The 21,122-nt window shown below is 48.3% G+C and overlaps 1 protein-coding gene across 1 annotated transcript; it reads right to left on the bottom strand.

Moving 5' to 3' along the window:
- Positions 1-1,882: 1,882 nt before the first annotated feature.
- GSDMA (gasdermin A) lies at positions 1,883-13,607 on the bottom strand. The gene is made up of 12 exons (XM_081160852.1): positions 13,515-13,607; positions 11,857-12,075; positions 11,498-11,678; positions 8,363-8,528; positions 7,460-7,556; positions 6,920-6,967; positions 6,498-6,521; positions 5,755-5,775; positions 4,926-5,080; positions 4,341-4,455; positions 2,937-3,010; positions 1,883-2,246 (listed from the first exon to the last, which is right to left on the bottom strand). The coding sequence occupies exons 2-12, from the start codon at positions 12,068-12,070 to the stop codon at positions 2,004-2,006; spliced, it is 1,338 nt and encodes a 445-aa protein (XP_081016978.1). The 5' UTR covers positions 12,071-12,075; positions 13,515-13,607; the 3' UTR covers positions 1,883-2,003.
- Between the last annotated feature and the right edge of the window lie 7,515 nt (positions 13,608-21,122).

Genomic DNA, 21,122 nt, shown 5'->3' with positions numbered 1-21,122 from the left:
GCTCAGACCCCACAAGACAATCTAGCTCTGTTGTAAGGTCCTAGAGGGCAGAGAATATATTTTGACTATATTTTTTATATTTATGTATATAAAAAATTCTTTAAAAAATTTATTGATTGATTTTAGAGAGGAAAGGAGAGAGAGAAACATTAATTTGTTGTTCCACTTATTTATGCATTCATTGGTTGATTCTTGTATGTGCCCTGACTGGGGACTGAACCGGCAACCTTGGTGTATCAAGACAATGCACTAACAAACTGAGCTACCTGGCCAGGGCTTATATTGCCCTTTTCATACTATTGCACCAAGTAGCTCCTTGCACCAAACAGCCGCTTCCTAAATGGAAAAATGTATGCTCCAGTTTCAGGGAATGTGCCTTGACCAATTCTTCCCTAACTATCCCCCTTCCCCTTCCGGTTGGGGAATGGATAACAGGGCTTTTGAATCATCCCTGGGATAAACACATTAAAGCCGCTTCATAACACCATATCTGTAACCGAAGGTGGGCGAGAATGGTAAAAGGAGAAAACAGATGAGCTTTGTTGTTCATCTTTATGAAGTTACCCTTCTGGATAGTTAAGGTGTTAGCTCATCTCTTTATTATGTTTACATCACAAGAGAAAAACAATCACGTCAGCAGATAACTACTCAGTATGTCCTTGAGCAATATGATGAGACCTTAGAAGATGCCCCAGAATGGCGGAGGATGGCTTAACACCAAGTCTTTGGCAGTTGGTCATGAATTCTTGGTGAGTGAGGGGGTGGCTAAGAAGGGGAAGAGTCTGACTCCTGCGGCCAAAAACCTTGGAGAAATTATTCCACCCATAAAGCTATTTTAAAAGAGATTGGTAAAAGATATTAAAGCTTTAGGCAGAGGAGGATGGTATAAACCTAGCAGTTTTATGAGATTGCAATATCCGTATTAGCAGGTCCATGTGCCAAGCCTACCCATACCACTTCCTCCCACAACCACCCTGAACTGAGAGCAGAAGAGGAAAAGGTGAAATCAGAAGGTAATAGCACAATTTCTTTTAAAAAGTTTTGAGTCAGTCTTATTCTTGAGTATCTTATTTCCCCCCAAAAGACTTATCTGTATTTTAAAAATATTTATTTATTTATTTATTTATTTTTAGAGAGAGAGAGAGAGAAAAACATCGATTTGTTGTTCCATTTATTTATTCATTCATTGGTTGATTTTTGTGTGTGCCCTGACTGGGGATCAAACTTGAAACCTTGGCATATTGTGACGATTCTCTAACCAACTGAGCTACCTGGCCAGAACCTATCTGCATTTTTTTATTTAATAAAATTGTAAGTTGTCTTACTCTTGTTTGGGGTTTGTACACTGTATCTCTAGGTCTTTGCCTTTCCCAATCCCTCAACCCAAGTCCAGAGGACTCCAAAGGCTCCCCTTCGAAGACAAGCTGCGTTGACGATATTCTCACTTTAGAATCTAGATTCCATATTCTGTACCTTCATAGTTCTTCTCTGAGTATTTTGCAGCTGGCCTGGGGACAGTATAATAGTATTCATGTATATATGAGCTGTATGTGGTATGATAATGTCTATTTTTTTTTCTGTCACAAGTTAAGGATTTCCTTATGACAGATTCTTTAAAGAAAAACACCAAAAGACATTTCGTCCAAGTGAAATATTTCCCATTAATTCCAGTAAAGCTTGATTTTTAAAAGCACAAGAGGGAGGGATTGGGATAGGAAATTAATTAATTTTGGTTTTGCTGAAATGGTACATAATTTTAAAAATTTGAGTGTTTCTACTTTCAGAGAACTTAAGCATCAGCAGATGGGCTTAGCGGGTTGCAGAGCTGCAGGGGCAGGGGGAGATATAGAGTTGGACAAGTGGAAATTGGTTATCTTGGGGGATCAGCTAGGGTTTCCATCATCCTCAGCTCGGTGGCTCTGAAATGCCCTTGGATGTTAAGGACACAGCACAATGAGGTAGGCAAGGCATTAGGGAAGCAGGAAGCAGATGGAAAAGGCAAGTTAGGAGGCCTTGGTCAGCAGCTGCAGGAAGGAGAGGCCAGCGTAAAGGGCACAGAGGTGGGGGAGGGTGTCTGGATCCCACGTGTACTGGGGGCCTGATCTCTGCACCTCCAGGCCGCTCAGCCCCACTAGGGCCTCTGTGAGGGTCAGTTCCTCTTCCCCAAGGGAGGAGAGCAGGTCAGGTTGCAGATGGAAAACACCCTCTTTATCCTGTAGAAAATTCTTTTCCATTGTGCTCTCCACCTGGAAGGAACCAAAATAGAGTGAAAAAAAAAGAACTGGAAACCTCTTTTCCTTTCTCCTAACTCATAAAAACTACAAAGTTGCCTACCTTTTTCTTATTATTACTCCTTGCATTACATTATCATTATATTACAACTCCATCTGGGTTTTGTTTTTTTTACACTGATTTTAGAAAGGAAAGTAGAGAGAGAGAGAGAGAGAGAAACATAGATGTGAGAGAAAAACATCAATCAGTGTGCCCTGACCAGGGATCAAACCCACCACCTTTTGGTGTACGGAATGATGCTCCAACCAACAGAACCGCACCGTCCAGGGCCCATCTGGGCCTTTTAACAAGTCTGTACAGTGGGCAGCGCATTTCTTTTTTAGCCCCATTTTACAGAGGAGTGAATTGAGACTCAGAGATATTAGAAGATTTTCTCACAGCACTTGGCTAGGACTGAGCAAAACCAGAGTTTTCTGTCTTTTCTCCCAAAATCAGGTTGAAAAACCCAGAAATGTACTCTTCTATCTCTAGTCGTGAAATAGCAAAAAGGAAGAAACATGGAGAGAAATAAGACGTGAGCATGAGCTCCTGGGAAAAAACAGAGGCCCTCTAGGGTGACAGCATCAGGCTAACTTTGTATCTTGTCACCGGTTCATAGCTGACTCCCTCCCAGACTCCCCCAGGTATCTGCTGTTTATTCTTACAAGCTTTAGTTGCACAGGTAGAATCTTTTTCTCCATGGATTTTATCAGCAGCTTCTGTTGGGCTTCACTTAATTCTGGAGAAAAAAGCAGAGAAAGAGATGTGCTTTGTTGGTGCAAAGGGGACTACAGACTCCAAATGGGTACACTTCCAGCCTTCCAGCATTAATGAATTCATCCATTCACTCATGACTGAATGCCTGCTCTGAGGCAGGCACTTTTGTTGGGTATGTTAGGTAAAAATGTACTCCCCTCACCCAAGGAACTTGCAGTCTAGAGGAGAAAACAAAGGAACGTGAAACACAGTACGCAGTGTTAAGGGAGCCATAGCTGAGGGGTCTACTTGGTCTTGCCATTTGACAGAGGACTTCTTAAGAGAACAAACATCTCAGCTTATGCCTGAAGGACCAGAGAGGTCTTATAAGTAGGGGAATGTTTCATGCAGAGCAAAGAGGATTCAGGGGCAAGATCAGAAGATGTTGCCCTCTGGAATTAAAGCTAACAAATATCGATAAAAAAGTGATGAGTTTAGCTATATGTAGAAGTTTTAAGTAAAAGGTCAATAAAACCAGGGTTATCTCAACCTCTATTAGCAAGACTAGGCTATCTTCTCAGACTATCCAGGGTGACCAAGTGAATCTTTAGGAATGAAACCAATTTTTTTTTTTTTTTTTACTATATCTTTATTGATTTCAGAGAGAGGATGGGAGAGGGAGAGAGAGATAGAAACATCAATGATGAGAGAGTCGTCATTGATCAGCTGCCTCCTGCACTCCCCCTGCTGGGGACCAAGCCTGCAACCTGGGCATGTGCCCTGACCAGGAATCAAACCTCGATCTCCTGGATCCTAGGTTAATGCTCAACCACTGAGCCATGCTGGCCGGGTGAAACCAATATTTTTAAATGTAGATATAGGCCCATTGGCATGGCTCAGTGGTTGTTTCTATCTTTCTCTCTTCCTCTCTCTGAAATCAATAAAGACATATTTAAAAAAAATTAAAATAAAAAAAATAATAAAATAAAATGTAGATATAAACTGCAGTGATGCCTTGGTTTTTGAACAGCTCCGTTGAGGAACATTTTGGTTTATGAACGCTGTAAACCTGGGAGTAAATGCTTCGGTTCTCGAACACGCCTCGGAAGTGGAACATGCCAGGCGGCTTCCGCCGAGGGCGAGATCCCGAGGCCTGGCTGTGGATCCCTCAGTTTTTGAACGGTTCAGAACCTGAACGGTCTTCCAGAACAGATCACATTCGGAAACCGAGGCACCACTGTACCTAATTGTGCTATAATTTGCCCGCATTCATTCACTGACTTATTCATTCATTCGAACATTTGAGAATTCACTCAGTGATTCATTCCTATCACCGAAAGGGCATATAAACAAAGACCTCACTCCTTACTTACCTGTTAGGGCTCCAAGGAAATAGAGGACGGCGCCCATAACCTCCTTTGATATGAGGACATCTTTGGGGAGTGCCTCCAGTGTCACTTCATGTCCTTTGTCCAGGGCCCCTTCAAGCTGTGGGGAGAGGTGGGTGACTATTTAAGATAACACGAGTAAGGGGCCCAGCATGGTGTCTGGCACATAACCCCTTGAAATGTGTAAACTTTCTCCCATTTCCTAATTTCTTTTTTAAGGTATCAAGTACTGAAAATATCGGACTCCTGGGTTCCTGAGCCTCGCATTCTGGAAAGGAAAGTTCCAGCTCCCCTCCAAGAGAGGGCCCTGCTGGCCTGCTACCTCCCTCTGTCCATCGGGAAGGAGCATGGGCCTTGGGGGAATCTGCACTGTTTGCCCTTCTCCAGAGGGACAAGGGAGTAGCTGTGGTCTGGCAGCCTGGGGGGCACTTGGCCAGCCTTGGGGAAGGCATCTGCTGTCGAGTCCCCTGGCCATTGACCACCTTCTGCCATGTCAGATCCCCCACCAGCTGCACCTGCACCCAAAACCTCCCTTCTCCCACACCCGCCCCGCTTCCACGGGGACCTCACCGTGAGCTCCAGGTCTTGTAGCTCCCCTTTCTTTCCCAGAAGTTTGCTGAGGGAGGTGAGCAGGGAGCTTTGTCCCACACGGCTCAGTGTCTCCAATGCTCGGGTCTCTCGTTGGATCTCTTCTTTTAGTGTCTCAAAGTCCTCGTGCATCTCCCCTATGGGGACAGTAAATGTGGCAAACAAATGGCTCTCTACCTGGCACCCTCTCCATTCAGCCAGCATTCTCCCTGCAGGCTCCTTCACACAGCCCTTCTAAGGTCCCCATGCTCTGCTCCCAGCTTGAGCATGGCCTTTCTTTTCTCTTGACCAAGGAATGCAATTATGAAGTGATCCGTCAGCTCTGACTTGAGGTGTGTGTGGGGGGGCAGTTAGGGGCGAGAAGAGGGCCAGGACCCACGTTACCATCGAAGCCAGCACTGCATCCTCTCTGAGCTCCCAGCCCCATCATGGGTCAGCAGACAGGTGACTTCCCCTTTTCTAAGACTGGCTAAGAGCTGAGAAGGGAGGTCTATTTCCCCTTCTCATGAATTAGCTGACAAAGACGAATGACTCTGGTGCCAGAGTGAAGGCCTGGATGGGACTGCTTCGGAGATCCGTGGGTCTATACCCAGGGATGTGGGTGGATCAGAGGCTGCTTGAATCCTGGCCTGACCCTCTAGGGACCTGGCATCTTAGAAATATGTCCAGCCTGCTTTGGAGAGAGTGGCTTCCTGGCAGCGCACCAGTGCCTAGGACCTGGAACTCAGCATTTGTCTCCCCCTCCTCCACCCCAATGCTTTTCCACTGCTTCCATGGCAAAGTCTTGGGAGAAACTCACAAAGTTCCTTACCAGCATCAGCTTCCTGGATGACTGAGGGGAGAAAAAAACAATGATAAGAATGTAATCCTCCCAAACAGTAGCCATACCCAGGTGATGAGACATTAATACCGAGCCAGCTTAAGGATACTCTTGCCCCATTCATGAGAGGCAGGAATGGGTCAGGAGAAAAGCTAATGCAATGGGAAAAGGGCCCCTGGATTGAGCTGTCAACACTGTGAGTCAGCTGTTCCCACCCCTGGTGCTGGGCAGTGGAGTTGCAGATGTGCGTGTCACAGGTTATAGCTACTAAGGCCCTCGAGGACAGAGGTCTGAGGCATCAGGCCACCTGGGCATCTTGTCCAGAGACTTTCCCTTTCCACTGCTTTTCCCTAAGCTATTGGAATCTCTGCCACGTTTCAGGGACAATTGTTTGCTGAGACCCTTTGGGAACATGGCAGAAGGGAAGAAAAAAGACCTGAAATTTTTCCCTAGCCGGTTTGGCTCAGTGATTAGAGCATCGGCCCATTGAGTGAACGGTATGGGGTTTGATTCCAGCCCAAGGCACGTACCTCGGTTGCAGGGCCCTGGTTGGGGTGTGAGCGGGAGGCAACCAATCACTGTGTCTCTCTCACACAGATTTTTTTTTCCTCTCTCTCTCTCCCTTCCACTCTCTCTGAAAAGCAATGGAAAAAATATCCTCAGGTGAGGATTAAAAAATAAAAAATAAAAAACTGGAGTTTTAAAGTTACAGTGAAAGGACAGGAAACACTTACGGAGGAACTTCTCTTCTGGCTTTCCTGAAGACAGAAACAATGCACATATGTCAGCATGAAACCTATTCATGCCTTTTTATCTAGAGCAGTAGTCAAGGCAGCTTTATCAGTGATCATTATAAAAACACATGGAGACTATGTTAGCTCATCTGCCCCCACAATCTGGGAACACACACTGCCTCCATGTCTTATTTCTGCTTCCAATTGTGCCTTTCGGTTTCTCTGTCTCTCTTGGGTGGTATTCATATGCCTTTGTCTGTCTTTCCTAAAGTTGAGGACAGGTATTTTTAGAGACTTAGAAAACAAAACCAGGGGCTCCTGGTGGGCATTAGGTATGTATGTGCTATTAGAGGGCGCAGGACTGTAGCAGATAACGTCAGGGGTAGGGCAGAAGATGGGAGCCAGGAAGCAATGTCACTTACCTCCGGGCGGGAAGGTTTGCATGTTATCATTGCAGATATGTGGGATTTCTGTAAGGGAGCAAGAGAGGAAAGAGCAGGACCTTAATATAGCTCCCCCACCTTTCTTTCTCTAGTCTCAAGTCTATGGGCTCTGCTAAGGGCTGGGACCCTGCCCTCAAATGCCTCCCTCTCTATTCCTAGAAGTAGTCCTTTCTTCCTCTGTAAATCCTTTCCTGTGATAACAGTATTTTCTCTCTCGCATTCGAGTACTGGTGTCTGTGTCTGTTTCCTCCATTGCCCACAGACTTCTTGAAGCAGAGGCTGATTGTTCTCTGTGCCCCCTTCCCCCAGCTAACACAGTGCCTAGCACACAGGAGACGCTCAGAACCAGGAGTCCCTTCACTCTCTCTCCAGAGCAACCCCTGCTATTCTGTTCCCTGCAGTTGGACCACAATACAGCACACTCCTTCACTAATTCCCTGACATTGCCACAAGAGGGGACCTTATTATTGGTGCAGGTAATTCTTATCTTGAGGGGAGAACATGCTGGTGTCTGCTCACCCCACTCATCTTCGCCTTTGACCATCAGCTGTCTCACTCGAAAGGCCAGGATGCAGCCTTTGGGGATGGTTACAGCCTCCTTGTGGTTTATGGATCCCTAGGATTAAACAGTGAAGATTTGTGAATCTGCAGAGATCCTAAGTATGAGACGTTGGAAATGGGGGGTGAGGGTGCAAGTGAAGGGCCAGGCCTGGTTGCCTTTCCACCTGGTCCAGACTCTATGGAGTGAGCTCCAAAGCTCTTCTGCTCATTTCCATTGATGGTCCCTCTAATGATCTGTATCTCTCTTCCTGGTTCAGACACATGAAGGAACTGGGCAGACCTGCTCCATCACCTGCCTGGGCATCCCTGTCCCACCTTAGTGCTTCCATCCAGGCCCTGGTTTCTTCTTCCTCTTTGCCATCTGTCCCTTGCTCACCTCCTTCAAGAAAACTTCCATGACTAACTCCTACTCCTAGTTCCAACTCATCCCTTGAATATTTATACAAAACAGGTAGAAGTATGTAGAGCATTATTTATTTACATGGGATTTTCCAAGCTTGTGTTCTCTGGGCTTTAACCTATATGTCTCCTCCATGAGACTGAGAACTCTCTGAGAGTAAGGATGGCTCTCCTGTAGATTGGGAGCACCATGAGGGAATACCCATGACTGTGAGTTTCCCTTTCTCTGACAGTTCCCTGTGGCACATGGCACAGGGATCTGCCACACTGGGTGCCATTGACCGCAGACAGGGTTTGTGTCTGGCCAGCAGGGGACTGGATCTTGAAGAGCAGGGAGGAAGAGTGGATCCTTTATAGTATCCTGGGTGGGCGCTGATGGGACAAAGTCAATGTAGCCTCTGTGGAGAGGCTGAATGTGAGTGTGTGTGTGTGTGTGTGTGTGTGTGTGTGTTTGAACCAAACCTGTAGCCCCAAAGGGGCGAAGAATGGGAGAGAGAAGACACCCTCTGCCTTGCCGGCTCTCTCCAGAGTGACCTCCTGCACAGTCTCCACCACCTCCATCACCACATACAGGTTCTCCCCTCGCTCTCGCATCTCCTTCAGGAATGGGTGCTCTGCTGCCAGCTTCCTGTGCAGGAGAAACATGAGGGAATCACCCAGAACTTCTCCCTTCCTGGGCCCTGGCCTTCCCTTTTTGTCATTCCCAGGAGCTAGACACTGGGGTGACAGGGAAAGAGTGAGGACTCTGGGGGAAGGTCGAAGTTGAAACCCAGACCTCTGCTTACTAGCAGGGCAGCTCCTCTGAGTCTCAGTGGCCTCCTTTATAAACTGAGGATAGTGACACCTACTTCCAGCGTGTTGGGAGAGGGAGAAACTGTGCCGCCATCTGCACAGCACCTGGCCCAGAACAGAACCTCGTGGTAGCTTCTTTCTCATTTTTGCCTCGACCCTGGAGTGGATTCCCTTCCCTTTCCTCCCTGTTCTTTGCTCTGTTCATCTCTTCTGGGGTCCTTTGTCTCCATCTCTTATCTGCTCTCTTACTATTAACACCAGTTTCCCTCTCCATCTACTTACATATAAACATGTCCTTTGACCTTGCTACTCCCTCGAATTGTCATTGTTTCTTTCCTTCACTTCATTGGCAAATATATCCAAAGATACCCACTGTCTTTACTTCCTCACTGCTTCCTCCAAAACTCTTTATACTTTGGCTTCTATTTCCACTCCTCAACTGGAGTCAGAATGACCCCCCACTCACCAAACTCAAAGACCCTCTCTAACTCTGCTCAACATTGGACGCTGCTGTCCAAACCCTCTGTGGGATGCTGTCTTCTGGCTTCTGATCACCCTGTGCCACTTGGTTCTGCTCCTGCCTTTCTGGCCTCTCAATCCTGTCAATTCTGCCTGCGTCTCATTCTCTTGTTTAATTGGTTTCCCTAAAATTTTATGCTCTTCAAGATTCTGTTCTCAGTCCTCTGCTGTCTGAACTCCCTCCAACAGCTTTTCCCTATTCCTATAATTTCAATTTTTATGTGGCTGACCACCACATATGTGTCTGTCCCTTGACTTCTCTCCTGAATTCCAGACTCTCATTTCCAAATACCTTTAAAATTTTTAAAAATTGAGAACTCATTGACACATAACATTGTATTAGTTTTAGGTGTATGATATAATGATTTGATATATGTATATATTGAGAAGTGATTACCACAATGAGTTTAGTTAACATCCGTCACCACACATAATTACAAATATCTTTTTTTTCTTGTGATGAGAATTTTTAAGATCCAGTCTCTTAGCAATTTTCAAATATAGAGTACAGCGTGGTTATCTATAGTCCCTCCAAGTACCTATTGAACACTCTCACCTGTTGTCTCAGTGGAGAGACAAACTCAAAACATCCAAAAGGAACTCACAATCTTTCTTGCCAAATATTCTACTAAACTTGGTCTTTCTATTTTGTCATCACTTGGGTCAAATATCAAAGTCATCTTGGTTTTTTTATTCTTCTATATTTAATTAATTTATTTTAATAAAAATTATATATATTTAAGATGTACAACCTATTTTGGTTAGATATACATAGAAAAATGATTACTATAGTCAAGCTATCCATCTCACAGTTACCATTTTTGTGTGTGTAGTAAGAGCACCTGCAATCTACTCTTAGCAAATTTCCAGGATACAATATAGAATTATTAACTATAGTCCTCATGCTGTACATTAGATCTCTGTGAGAGATCTTTGACAAGACCCATTCCCTTACCCTGTAGTCAGCTGCCAGGTCCAGTCCATTCTGCTGCACCAGGGGCCTTGCATCCATTCTTCCCTCATTGTTCTGACTGCGTCTCCCAGCTCAGTTCCTCATTTTACATCTCTGATGGGCAGTGGAACAGTCTTGCCCTCTCTGTCTGCTTCAAACCCCTGTCCCCTGACACACTTCCTCCATCTGGCCAGACTGATCATGACATACATCAGAGCATTGTCAGGGTCCCTCTGGTGCCTATAGCCTAGCTGCATCTCTTTGACCAGGCACCTGGGTCCCGCATGATCTGGGCCCACCTTACGTCTCCCACTGCTCCACTCATACCTCTTCTGCTCCTGCCAAACTGGCTAGTCATGGTCCCTAAAGGTTTTGAGATTTCTTACCAGTGTGCCTTAGTAATGCCCTTCTTCTGGCCCTGGATGCCCAATTTCTGCTTATCTTTCAAGGTCTAGATCATGGGCTATGTCCTCTGTGAAGTCTGTCCTCATTTCCTCAGCCAAAAGTCTCCCTGACCTGCCATAAAACTCAGACAAACCCCTCCTATAGCACTCATCCATTTTTGCCTTGGATTCTAGTTACTGTCGCACACTTTTCATACATTCCTAGATCTCAAGGTTCTTGGATCAAGATGTTCTAGTGCACTCTAGCACCTAGCAGCGTGCTTTGCACTCAGTAAAGCTATATAAATTTTACTGGATGACTTTCCAAGCACCCCAGTCCATCCTTCCTGCCTCTCCAGCCCCCACCTGCTTCTTTCAACCACTACTTAACTACTTAAAAGTCAGTTCCTCTGTCAAACCAAACATCTGAGGTCCCCAATATTGGCATGGCATCTGCCACACCCCTTGTGCTCTTGGGGTAGCAATCCCAAGGGCTGCCTCATGTGTGTATGGGGCCAGGCTTGAGGCTTCATTTATGGAAGCAGAATGCTGTGCTCAAGCTGCAGTGGGGAGCAGTTTAGACTCTTTTCCTTTATAGTGTATTTCATGGAGTCTTAAGGTAGGAAGGAACCCTTGAGATTTTCATCCAACCCTATCATTTTTCAGGAAACAAAACTGAGGTCCCAAGAGGAGAAGTGACTTTTCCAAGGTCACAAGGCAAGTTCATGTGAACACATTCATCCTCATATGTGTGTGCAGGTGGGGAGGTGGTATCAGAGGTAGTGGAAGGACACAGGGGAGTGGTTAGAAAATGGCCTGGAGGCACCCGTAGGCAAGAAGCGTCATCTTGAAGAGCTCCCCTGTGGTGACCTCTAACTCTGTGACCAAGACACCCTTTCCATGCAACACCCTCCCCCATCCTGGTAGCCCCCCAGCGCTGCCAACTCTCACCTCTCCTGATGCAAGGTCTCCAGGGCCTTGGGAGCCACACTGAGTGTCTGGACCTCCAGGGTGCTGCTCCGAGACAGCCCTGCGGCCCCGCTCACTTTGACCGTCTTTGGCACATCCACCTGTCCCTCCACTCGGGCATCCAGCATATTCTTAAAGGCAAAGTTCCCAGAGTCTGTTGGATCTGCAGGAAGGAGAAGACAAAAGGGGCTGGGCTGAGAGGCATCCCTCTGTCTTCCCCCACCTCCTGTGAGAACTTTGGATTAGATGACACCACATCTGGGCAGAGGAGCTTCAGGGTCCTCCTCATAGGCCGATGCCTGCGCCCATCCCTCAGTAACCAACCCCACGCCGAGGCTGACCTGAGGGTGAGCTGCCAGGTTCCAGCACATCCAGGAGGCTGTAGTCGGTGTGCACGTACCGGGCGCCCCAGAAGAGCGTGCTCTTTCTCTTCCTCAGCACCAGGCAGAAGGGGTGGAAGCGCTTGAAGTCTATGAGGCTGTCAAGGGGCGTAAGGTCCCCTCGAGGGTTTAGCTGTCGGGTCAGGGCCCGGGTGACATTTTCAAACATGGTCATTGTCTCTGTGGGGGGAGGGAGACAGGAGAGTGACAAGTTGCGAGACCCGGACATGGCAAGGCCCTTGCAGAGAGAGATCATCCTTAGGATGCTTAGATTCTCAGAATGTCTAAGTTGAAAGGAACCCAAGGATTCTTCATTTTATGATGTGGAAATGAGGCCTCCAGAGCTGAGACAACTTGCCCAAAGCCACAAGGCTGGCTAGAGAAGCCAGCCAGCCCTGCCCTTTCTTTGTCAAGGGCTCTTTTCTCACTCCACATGCATTTTCTTCACAGACTTGGAGCCTGGCTGGAGCGTTTCGTTAGTGATGGAAGGAAAGCTTCTCTCACAGGGCTACCGCATCTTCCTAGAGAACTGTGACAACCAGGACCCAGGGACGCCAGGGGAGGGAGGCAGCCACCACTGGTGCCAAGAGCCTGAGATGGTAGTTGCCCTGTTTGGGGGGTTGAGGTCGCTTCCCTGCACCCGTACTTCCCTTGTGCCCTCCTCCTGGCTCCTGGGTGTGGGTGGACCGACTGCCCTCCAGGTCTTTCCCAGCAGATCCAGGCTTTTCACTGCTCTTTGCCTTTGCTCCCTCCCTGCTAACGATACCTCCCCTCCAATCCAAAGAATCCTTAGTTACCTTTTAAAGCTCAATTCAGGTCACCTCCTCTGTGATCACTTCCCTCACCCTTTCAGACAGCTAGTGACTCCACCTCATATGCCCAAGTCAGGTGTCTTTCTGAAACACCTGCAACTTCATGCTGTTGTCATCGGTTCACCTGACTCTCTCAGCTACTAGGCTGTGACCTCCCAGAGGGAAGGAAATGGCTCTTAGTCATCCCTGTAGCATCAGCACCAGGCACAGTGCCTGGAACAGACTTGGAGCTTGGCAAGTGTGTGGAAAGAATGAATGAACAGACGAATGCATGTGGCCCTGGGAGACATACGCTGCGGTGTGAGGGCCCTGAAGAACATGGGGCCTGCAAGAGCCTGAGGGTCACACTCTTGGGTCTCTGTCTTGAGGTTCAAGTCCAGGTGCTCTGGCTGGGTGGCCAGGTGGCAGAGCCACATCATCTCCGTGGGTGGAAGGGGATATACCAGCTGGTCTGGAACTGCCTCCTCTCCCCTGTAGGCTCCTCAGAGAATCAGGGAAGCACTAGGCAGTGCACGCATGTATGGGGCTCTCCTGCCAGTCACATGAGCTTTCCTCATTCCTAGGAGGGCCAAGATGGGACAGGACAAACTCCTGGGGCCAGCCAGACTCACCTGGGAGGGGCTCAGACCACTGCAGTCTCCTTACCAGAGAGGTTCTCACAGGGCCACCTCTCCCTTCGCTCTCCAAGGCCAATTGGGTACCTACCCTATTGGGCTCTCGGGGACTCCAAGGCCCTTCTTGACCCACCCATGTTCTTGTTCATCCCTAGAACACCCCCTGCCTTCTCCACTGTCATCGCGCTCTTACCAGGGAGTGGTGCTAGGTCCTGTCCGGCAGCTGGAGCTGGGGTGAGGGCTCAGGACTTGGTCTGTAGGTTGAGATAGTGACTGTCTCTGACCAGGTCAGGCTGCTGCTTTATGCCTCTGTGGACGTAAGGAGGTAGGCCTGCCCCACTGACCCCACCCCCTGCCCCTCCACTTCCGGGAGAACAGCATCAACCTGTTCCGCATGGGCCCTGCCCCAGGCCCTGGGCCCTGGCCTTCTGAGGGCTGAGGGGGTGGGGAGCTGCCAGGCAAGTGCCAGCGTGGGTTGGGGGACCAAGGGCAAGAGACAGGTGGCAACTGAAGGTTAATTTGATGGGCTGAGAGGAGAGGAAAGGAAGGAAGGAGCCTTTGGGAGAGAAGCAGTGGAAGTTGGTGTGTGTGTGTGTGTGTGTGTGTGTGTGTGTGTGTGTGTGTAGAGATGAGGAAAGGCATCTTTGTTCTGCTATTGTCATGGTCATCAGGAAGCATCTAGTATTTATGATGAGACTTTGGGGGTGTGATAAGTGGATAAGAAACCCTGTGTGTTTGCAGATTCCAGCTTAAAGGGGAGCAGCTGAAGAGCGGCCCCAGTGAGCCAGCATGTCACTACCTGACTCCATTTGTTTTAGCTCCATACACATATCCACGGCACTGCTAGAAGCATATGTCTGTGTAGGCAGAGATGGTTTTCTGTTGTTCTGCGTTCAGCATCTCTGTTCCTCACGGAGCACTGTATGTACACATATACACATATATAGGCAGAGGCATATGGAGTTAGTGGAAAACCCCAAACGCATGTCTGCTGTGGGAATGTAGACATCTCACTATAGGTCACTCAGGCCCTGCTCTTACCTTAAGTCCCTGCTGGGAAGGAATTTTAAAGGGGAATTTGCACACATGTGAGGTCTCCAGATGACAATTCAAGACATTTACAGGCCAGGCTCCTATAGTGGTGGCTATGTTTCCATGTATGTGAGCATGTATAACCTGAATACAACTGAGCATTCACGCTCTCACCTGGAGGTCCTTCTCAGTATCATGCATCAAAAATGAAATGAAACCCTGAAAGCCATGAACAGTAAGTGAGGTCTTTACTGGAGGTTTTCTTGAGAGGATGGTGGTAAATGGGGAGATTAGGCCACATCACACTCAATAAAACTCTCTAAAAACTTACTCTACCTCTGTAGCAAAGCCTCATTCAATGTGGCAGCTCCTCCTAAATCTCCCTTCTCTATATCTTAAAACAAAACAAGACCTTACCCCTGCTGGGTCTCTGGTCCCTGCCCCCTATCTTTTTGCTCACCTCCCTTCCCATCCACCCCAGGCCCTTCTTGTGCAGCTCTCTAATACTTTCTCCTTCCATAACCCTAATCATTACCTTAACCAAACATCCCTCCTCCTTAGGAGAGGCAGAGGTGGGATTTTGAACAAGTGGGAAGATTGTCATTTGTCATTTGATTCCTTTCACATGTGCACATGTATGCAGAAATGTGTCTTTTGTGTAATATCCTTTCCATCTCTATGTTTTCCTGGATTTCTGCCTCTTCCTCTCTGTATCTCTCTCTCTTTTTTTTTTTTAATTTAAATGTGTTTTTATTGATTTTAGAGAGAAAGGAAGAGAGGAAGAGAGAGAGAGAGAGATAAACATTGATTGGCTGCCTCCTGCACACTCCCTACTGGGGATCAAGCCTGCATCCCAGGTATTTGCTCTGACCAGGAATTGAACCAGCAACCTCTTGGGCAATGAGGCAACACTCAACCACCTGAGTCACACTGGCCAGGGCTCTCTGTCTCTCTGTCTCTTTTTTTAAGATTTAAAAATTGGTGAGAGCGAGCGAGAGGGAGAGACAGTGAGAGATGTGAGAGCAAAACATTGATCAGCTGCCTCCTACACCTGCCCCCCCATCCCCATCTGGAATTGAGCCCACAACCTGGGCATGTGCCCTGACGGGGAATCAAACTGGCAACATTTTGGTACATGGAACAACACCCAACCAACTGAGCCAGGGCTGTATCTCTTAATCAGTACATTGATATATATAGTCCCGGGCTGTGCAATCTCCCATCCCTTAGTCAGCTCCATAGGAGGCAGCCCCACTCCCAACCCTCGTTCCAGCCCACCATTGCCTCAGTCAGACGTTTGGGAGTGTTTTTCTGGTGTCCACTCTCCTCCCGCTGGCTGCAGGCCAACATTTCCAGTCTAATTCGTCCTCTAAAGATCTAGAGAACAGTGGTTTCAGGAAGTGATACATGTACCTGCTTTCTCTGAGATGGACCCCCAAAGTCCATCTAGCCAGCTCTCCCTCCTCTGGCCCAGGAATCTTGCTCCTTTTATTTCTCTTGCCCTCATTCACTCTGACCTCTACCAGGCCTGTCTTCATTTTCCTGGTCCCATCCCCACCCCGCCCTTGACACATTGAACCATCCCTCAAATTGCCTAATGGCGTTCCTAGCAGGAGGCTTTGAGGGTTCAAAGCAGAGAGAAAAAATATGGGCTTGTGGGGTCAGCCAGGTTAAAGGTCTTGTGCTTTGGAATAAAAGTATCCATGTCAGGCTTGCCCCTGTGCTGCTTCTCCCACCCACACAGGTTACTTTGTTTTTTATTCTTAGGGAAAGTCCACAGAATCCCTTTAGGGTCCAGAGGCTCTTTCTCCTTAGAGTCCTGGTTTATGTTCTGGGGAATCTGGGACATGTTTTAAGTTGCGCTGGAAGATATTTAAGTTTGACTAATATGTAAGAATTCTTTAGGTCCATTAAAAGTGACTTAGCTGAAACAGGAGGCTGAATGGTGCACGCAGCTGATGCAGTGACAGGCTTTGCTCTCCATCTCCCTCTAGTGGTCAATCAAGGGAGGTAATGGACGATAACACCCGGGAGGTGTGCTTCAAGCTTGTGGTTTGTGTGTCTTGCTAGGCGACCAAGATCCAGGAAGGGAATTGACTCAGGAGAGGAGGCCTCAGCCACCTGTCGCTGGGAACCTGAATGTCTCTCTGACCCACAGAATGCTTTGCAGACACCGCAGACGGACACAGATACTGGGACGGGACGTTATTTCCTTACCCATTTTCGTTTTTATTATTGTTGATTTTCTATTCAACAGGGGGCCAAAGAGGAAAGAGAGAGGGGTAGTCTACTGGAGTTCAGGAGGATGGAAGGCACTGATCCTGGCAAGAACAGGAAGAAGCTGGCAGTTATGAGAGAGCAGGTTCAGGAACGTGGCTATAGGATATTGAGCCCACGTGTAGGATGTGGGATGGCTGGAGCATTTGGGGGAAGTTACTCTTCACACAGACATACTTCTAGATCTTCTCTGAGTAAAAGGAGATGGAATAGTGAGGGAGGAAAAAAGCCTGGAAAGGAGGCTTGACTGTCTGGTGGACAGGCAGGAAGAATACTCCAAGGTCGTTGAATTTTATATCTCCCGTGGGAGGTTGAAAGTTTTGGGGTACAGACTGCATATTGTGATCTCTACTTCCATAAATGAACTATACTTCTTTTCTTTTTCTTTTTTTAAAAATATATCTTTATTGATTTTAGAGAGAGGAAAGGAGAGGGAGAGAGAGACAGAAACATCAATGATGAGAGAGTCACTGATTGGCTGCAGCCCACAACCCGGGCATGTGCCCTGACCGGGAATCGAACCCTGATCACCTGGATCTTAGGTCGATGCTTAACTGCTGAGCCACACCTGGCTGGGCTATACTTATTTTGTGAACAGAGTAAAACCCCAGGGTTCCTTTCTTATCTTCCTAAATACCCAAATTATCTTTGAAACCCATGATATTGCCAAACCCCTTGCTGAGCCGACACTATTCATTGTCTTGTGACACTTATTCAACTTGAAGTTGTGCTGAAGAACTGAAGGGATAAACGTACTTGTTCAGCACGAAGCATGTCAAACACAGCATCAAACTTCAAGATGTCTGTCCTCAGCTCTCCACTGACAGTCCCCTTACCCATCAGGTTGAAGATGCAGCTGCAGTTGGTGCTGGAGCTCCTGTCCACTTCATGGCTTTGCTTCTCAGCTGCGATTGCTAGGCCCTCCTGAGAGAACAAAAACAGCCCCCATATCCTCGTTAAAGAGACAGGGTTTCAGATGGAGGTTTTTAAGTTCCAAGAGCACTTGGGGCTTAAGTGCCTCTCCATTTCACCCTGCCAAGGGTGCCTCCCCCAGACCCCTGCCAAGCCCCACTGTGCTTTCCCTAGCCCTGGTTGGGGATAGCCAGGTGTCGTTGCCTGGTGCCTGAAGGAAGGAGAGGGTGGCATAGAAGGCTCAGAGTGATCACAGGGCATTAGGCACCCACATATAGAGGAGTCCATTCCCATGTATGTCAAGGTCGCAGAGTCCCACCAGGGCCTGGATCACCTTCAGCTTCTCGTCCCAGAAGCCTCTGACCAGTTTGAAGTAAACACAGAAGGGAACTGCCTCCCCCTGGAGGAAATTCTGGTCCAGGATGGTCTCCATCTGCACAGTAGAGACTAAACATCACAGGGTGCTTCGCATTTTGGGAGCCACCAACTTCAGAGGTGGTGGTCTGCAATGAAAATGTGAATTTCAGCCCTTTCCCCCCATCCTTGACCTCTCTGCCCATTAGTTCTAGAGTCGGGCAGAAATGAGCATGGATTAAGAATGTGGAGACCTGAGTTCTGTAGAGGCTCTGCTAGGAGCCTGCAGGGTGGCCCTAGAGAAGCGCCTCCTGCTCTCTGGACCAAAGGGCTCATCCGTGAGTGAGGAAGTGGAGCTGGGTGAGCTCCCGCGCCCCCTCTAGTGGTCAAACTCAACATTACCTTAGCTGTCATTCCTTGCACCTATCCTGCCACCCTCAGACACCTCACCCCCTCTGCCTGCTGGGGAAGGAACCCCTTCTCCATGGACCTGGCAAGCAGCTGCTATTGCTCCCCATTCAGGTCTGCAGTGGGTAAAGAAAAGGTGACAGCGGGAGGGACAAGGGCATACTCTCTCTCCCTCTGGTGGGCAGAGGGTTGTAATGCAGCTCTGGGAGCTGGAGCTAATGCGTGTGTGTGTGTGTGGGGCGGGGGAGGGGGGTTAGCAGATTCACTCTTCCCACTCCAGGAGAACATGAGAGAAGATTCCTGGAAAGAGATCTTCCTCTTTCTTTTAGGAAAAATAGACGGGGAGTAGGTGGGCTTGCACCTTTTGTCTTTTCCTTGGAGGAGGGGACAACAGGTCTTGGACTCTGACTCCCTCTGCCTGTAGCTCAGTACCAGAGCCAGCTTCACAGGCATGCAACCGGTCAAGCTGCAGATGGCTCCACGCTTGGTTGAATGCTATGCTGTTGTGAATAATTCTTAATAATTTTTAAACAGGGAGCCTTGGGTTTTCATCTTGCACGGGAACCCATTGATTATGTTGCAGGTCCTGCTTGTTACCATTGGGCCTAACCCACTAGGTCAGTCAGTCGCATCAGGGACTGACCCCATCCTCACTGCTGACCTCACCCCCGGGAGAGCCCCCAGCTGGTAGAGGATGAACCCAGCCAAGACGAGGTTGAGTTTGCTAGAAGTCTCTTGCAGTCATTCGAGGACTGAGTCCCCGGCCTTAGCCCTCGGACTCCCTGAACCACTGGCTCTTTAATATCTAGGGCCTGATGCTTGGCAGAGAGACAGGGAGTGATCGGCTAGCCTACACCTGCAGTTAGAGAGAAAAAGAGCTCCCTAAGGTGGGGGAGCAGGTCTCCTAGTTCAGAGTGGGGGTTCCAAGTCTCTCCCTCAGCCTAAAGAAGACTCCCTCCAGTGGACGCGTGGGCTGAAATCTCATTCACGAGGAGGTCGGTCAGGCCCCATCCGGCCACACTCAGCCCCAGGACGACCCAGCTCGGCCCCCAGCTGCCTGGAGCCCGGTCTCTCGCTTCCTTAGTCCTGTCACCACCACAAGTGCCCTGCCTCTGGCACTCACAGTCTGTCCCTCACCACTTCAGTCTCCCCAATTCCACCCCAGGCGACCCCACCCAGCCCCCAGCTGTCCCTCCTCTCATCCTGAAGTTCCTATGGTCAACACTCAGCCTCCCCAACTCCCAGTCATGGCCATGTCCTGCCAAAGTCTGAGGGACCCCTCTGCACCCCACCCACCATCTCCCTTAGTTTGGGAGAAGGAGCTCTGGACTTGACTTCCTCCCTTTACCTGTTTCTTTCCTTTGCTGGAGATGAGGGTCTTTGTGTCCCTCTTGCCTTGCAAAACTTGGTCCATCCTTTCCCAGCCCCCAACACATCATGGAGTGGAGAAGGGGAGAAGAGTCCTTCAGCTTCTCTTGCCTTGGGAGGGGAACAATGCTGAGGTTTTGGATATTCAGGGAGTTTTGACACTTGTCACCAACCCTGACAGGGGTGCAGTCATGGTGATCTTGGAGTCCTCTGCTGCTTCTGTGGGACAGACACACACCTCTGCTTGTTCCCACACATCTGTCACAGGAAACCTTCCCTGACTGACTCTGCATGATAATTTGCCCTGACCCCCAAAGCAAGTGAGAATTGAGGGCTGGCTTCAGGCATTAGTTTTACTAGGAGGACTTGAGGTTTGGGCTTCTTTTAGCATTTTAAAAGAAGCTATTAATTGTTATAAGTGCAGAAGTAAGTATTGTGACTTAGAGAAATTAAACTAGATTCCAGGTAGCTGAGGCAGGTGTGTGGGTTGGTGGTGGTGATAGAACATTACACAGGGACAGAGAGACAAACACCGAGGACTGCGATGTGCTGACACCAAGTGCTGGAAACTCCAGAGCCATCTTCACCTAACCAAAAGGCGATCACTCCCAAGACAGACTGGGCTTGTTCTGCATGGCCCCGGGGCAGATCTTGGACTCCGGGGAGGAAGGAACAAGGAGGTAGGCCAGGTAGAAAGAGCATCTTCCAACAGTTGTTCCACCGTATTTGCTTCTGCCCTGATAGAAGGGAAACTTTCTCAAATACATCTCTTCCTCCCTGTCCCTGAGAGTGGATACCGAGATTTCACCAATGTGATTAATATTATGCATTTTGCCAAGCCAAGAGGCCCCTTTAAGGCAGAGGAAATCATTTGTCCACACAGGGCAATTTAGAAAACACTGAAGGCCCTACTGCAATGCTTTTTGAGTTCTTGTAAATACTTTTAATGATGTCCCTACCTGCTGTCATTTCTCTCTGCTGTCATTCTGTCTGTAATACACTTTTTGCTACTCCAGATATACTGCTTCTAACTTGTAGGCAGGAAACCACAGTTCCAAAATTATTAGAACCCTATATAAGGTAAGATTTTAAAAATGGGTAAAATAAATGGGTTCTGAGTAAGTGTTCCTGTGAACAAAGTACATGAACCTTAGTCAGTGTTTGCTTTAGATAACCCTTCTGGGCTCACATGGGCCCTATGTGCACCTTGCCACCCTGGCTGTCAGCACTGATACACTGACCTGTCAGGTCCCCAAGGATGGGCACCATGGCTTTCTCATCTTTGTGTCTGCAGTGCCTGTCACATAGTAGTAACTCAATAAATGCTTGTCGAGTGCATGAGTAGCCTGGGGGCGGCATCTGTTTGGGCAGGTTGGACGCCTTGCTCTGCTCTGTTTGCCACATTTCTGGTTTGGGGAAACATTCCTCCCAGGCAGGCGAGGTTGCTGGT

The sequence above is a fragment of the Miniopterus schreibersii genome (genome assembly GCF_964146895.1).
Source record: "Miniopterus schreibersii genome assembly, chromosome: 16".
In the NCBI taxonomy this organism is placed as follows: Eukaryota; Metazoa; Chordata; class Mammalia; order Chiroptera; family Miniopteridae; genus Miniopterus; species Miniopterus schreibersii.
Note: the sequence above shows the minus strand (reverse complement) of the source record. Positions and strands in the feature narration are given on the sequence as shown.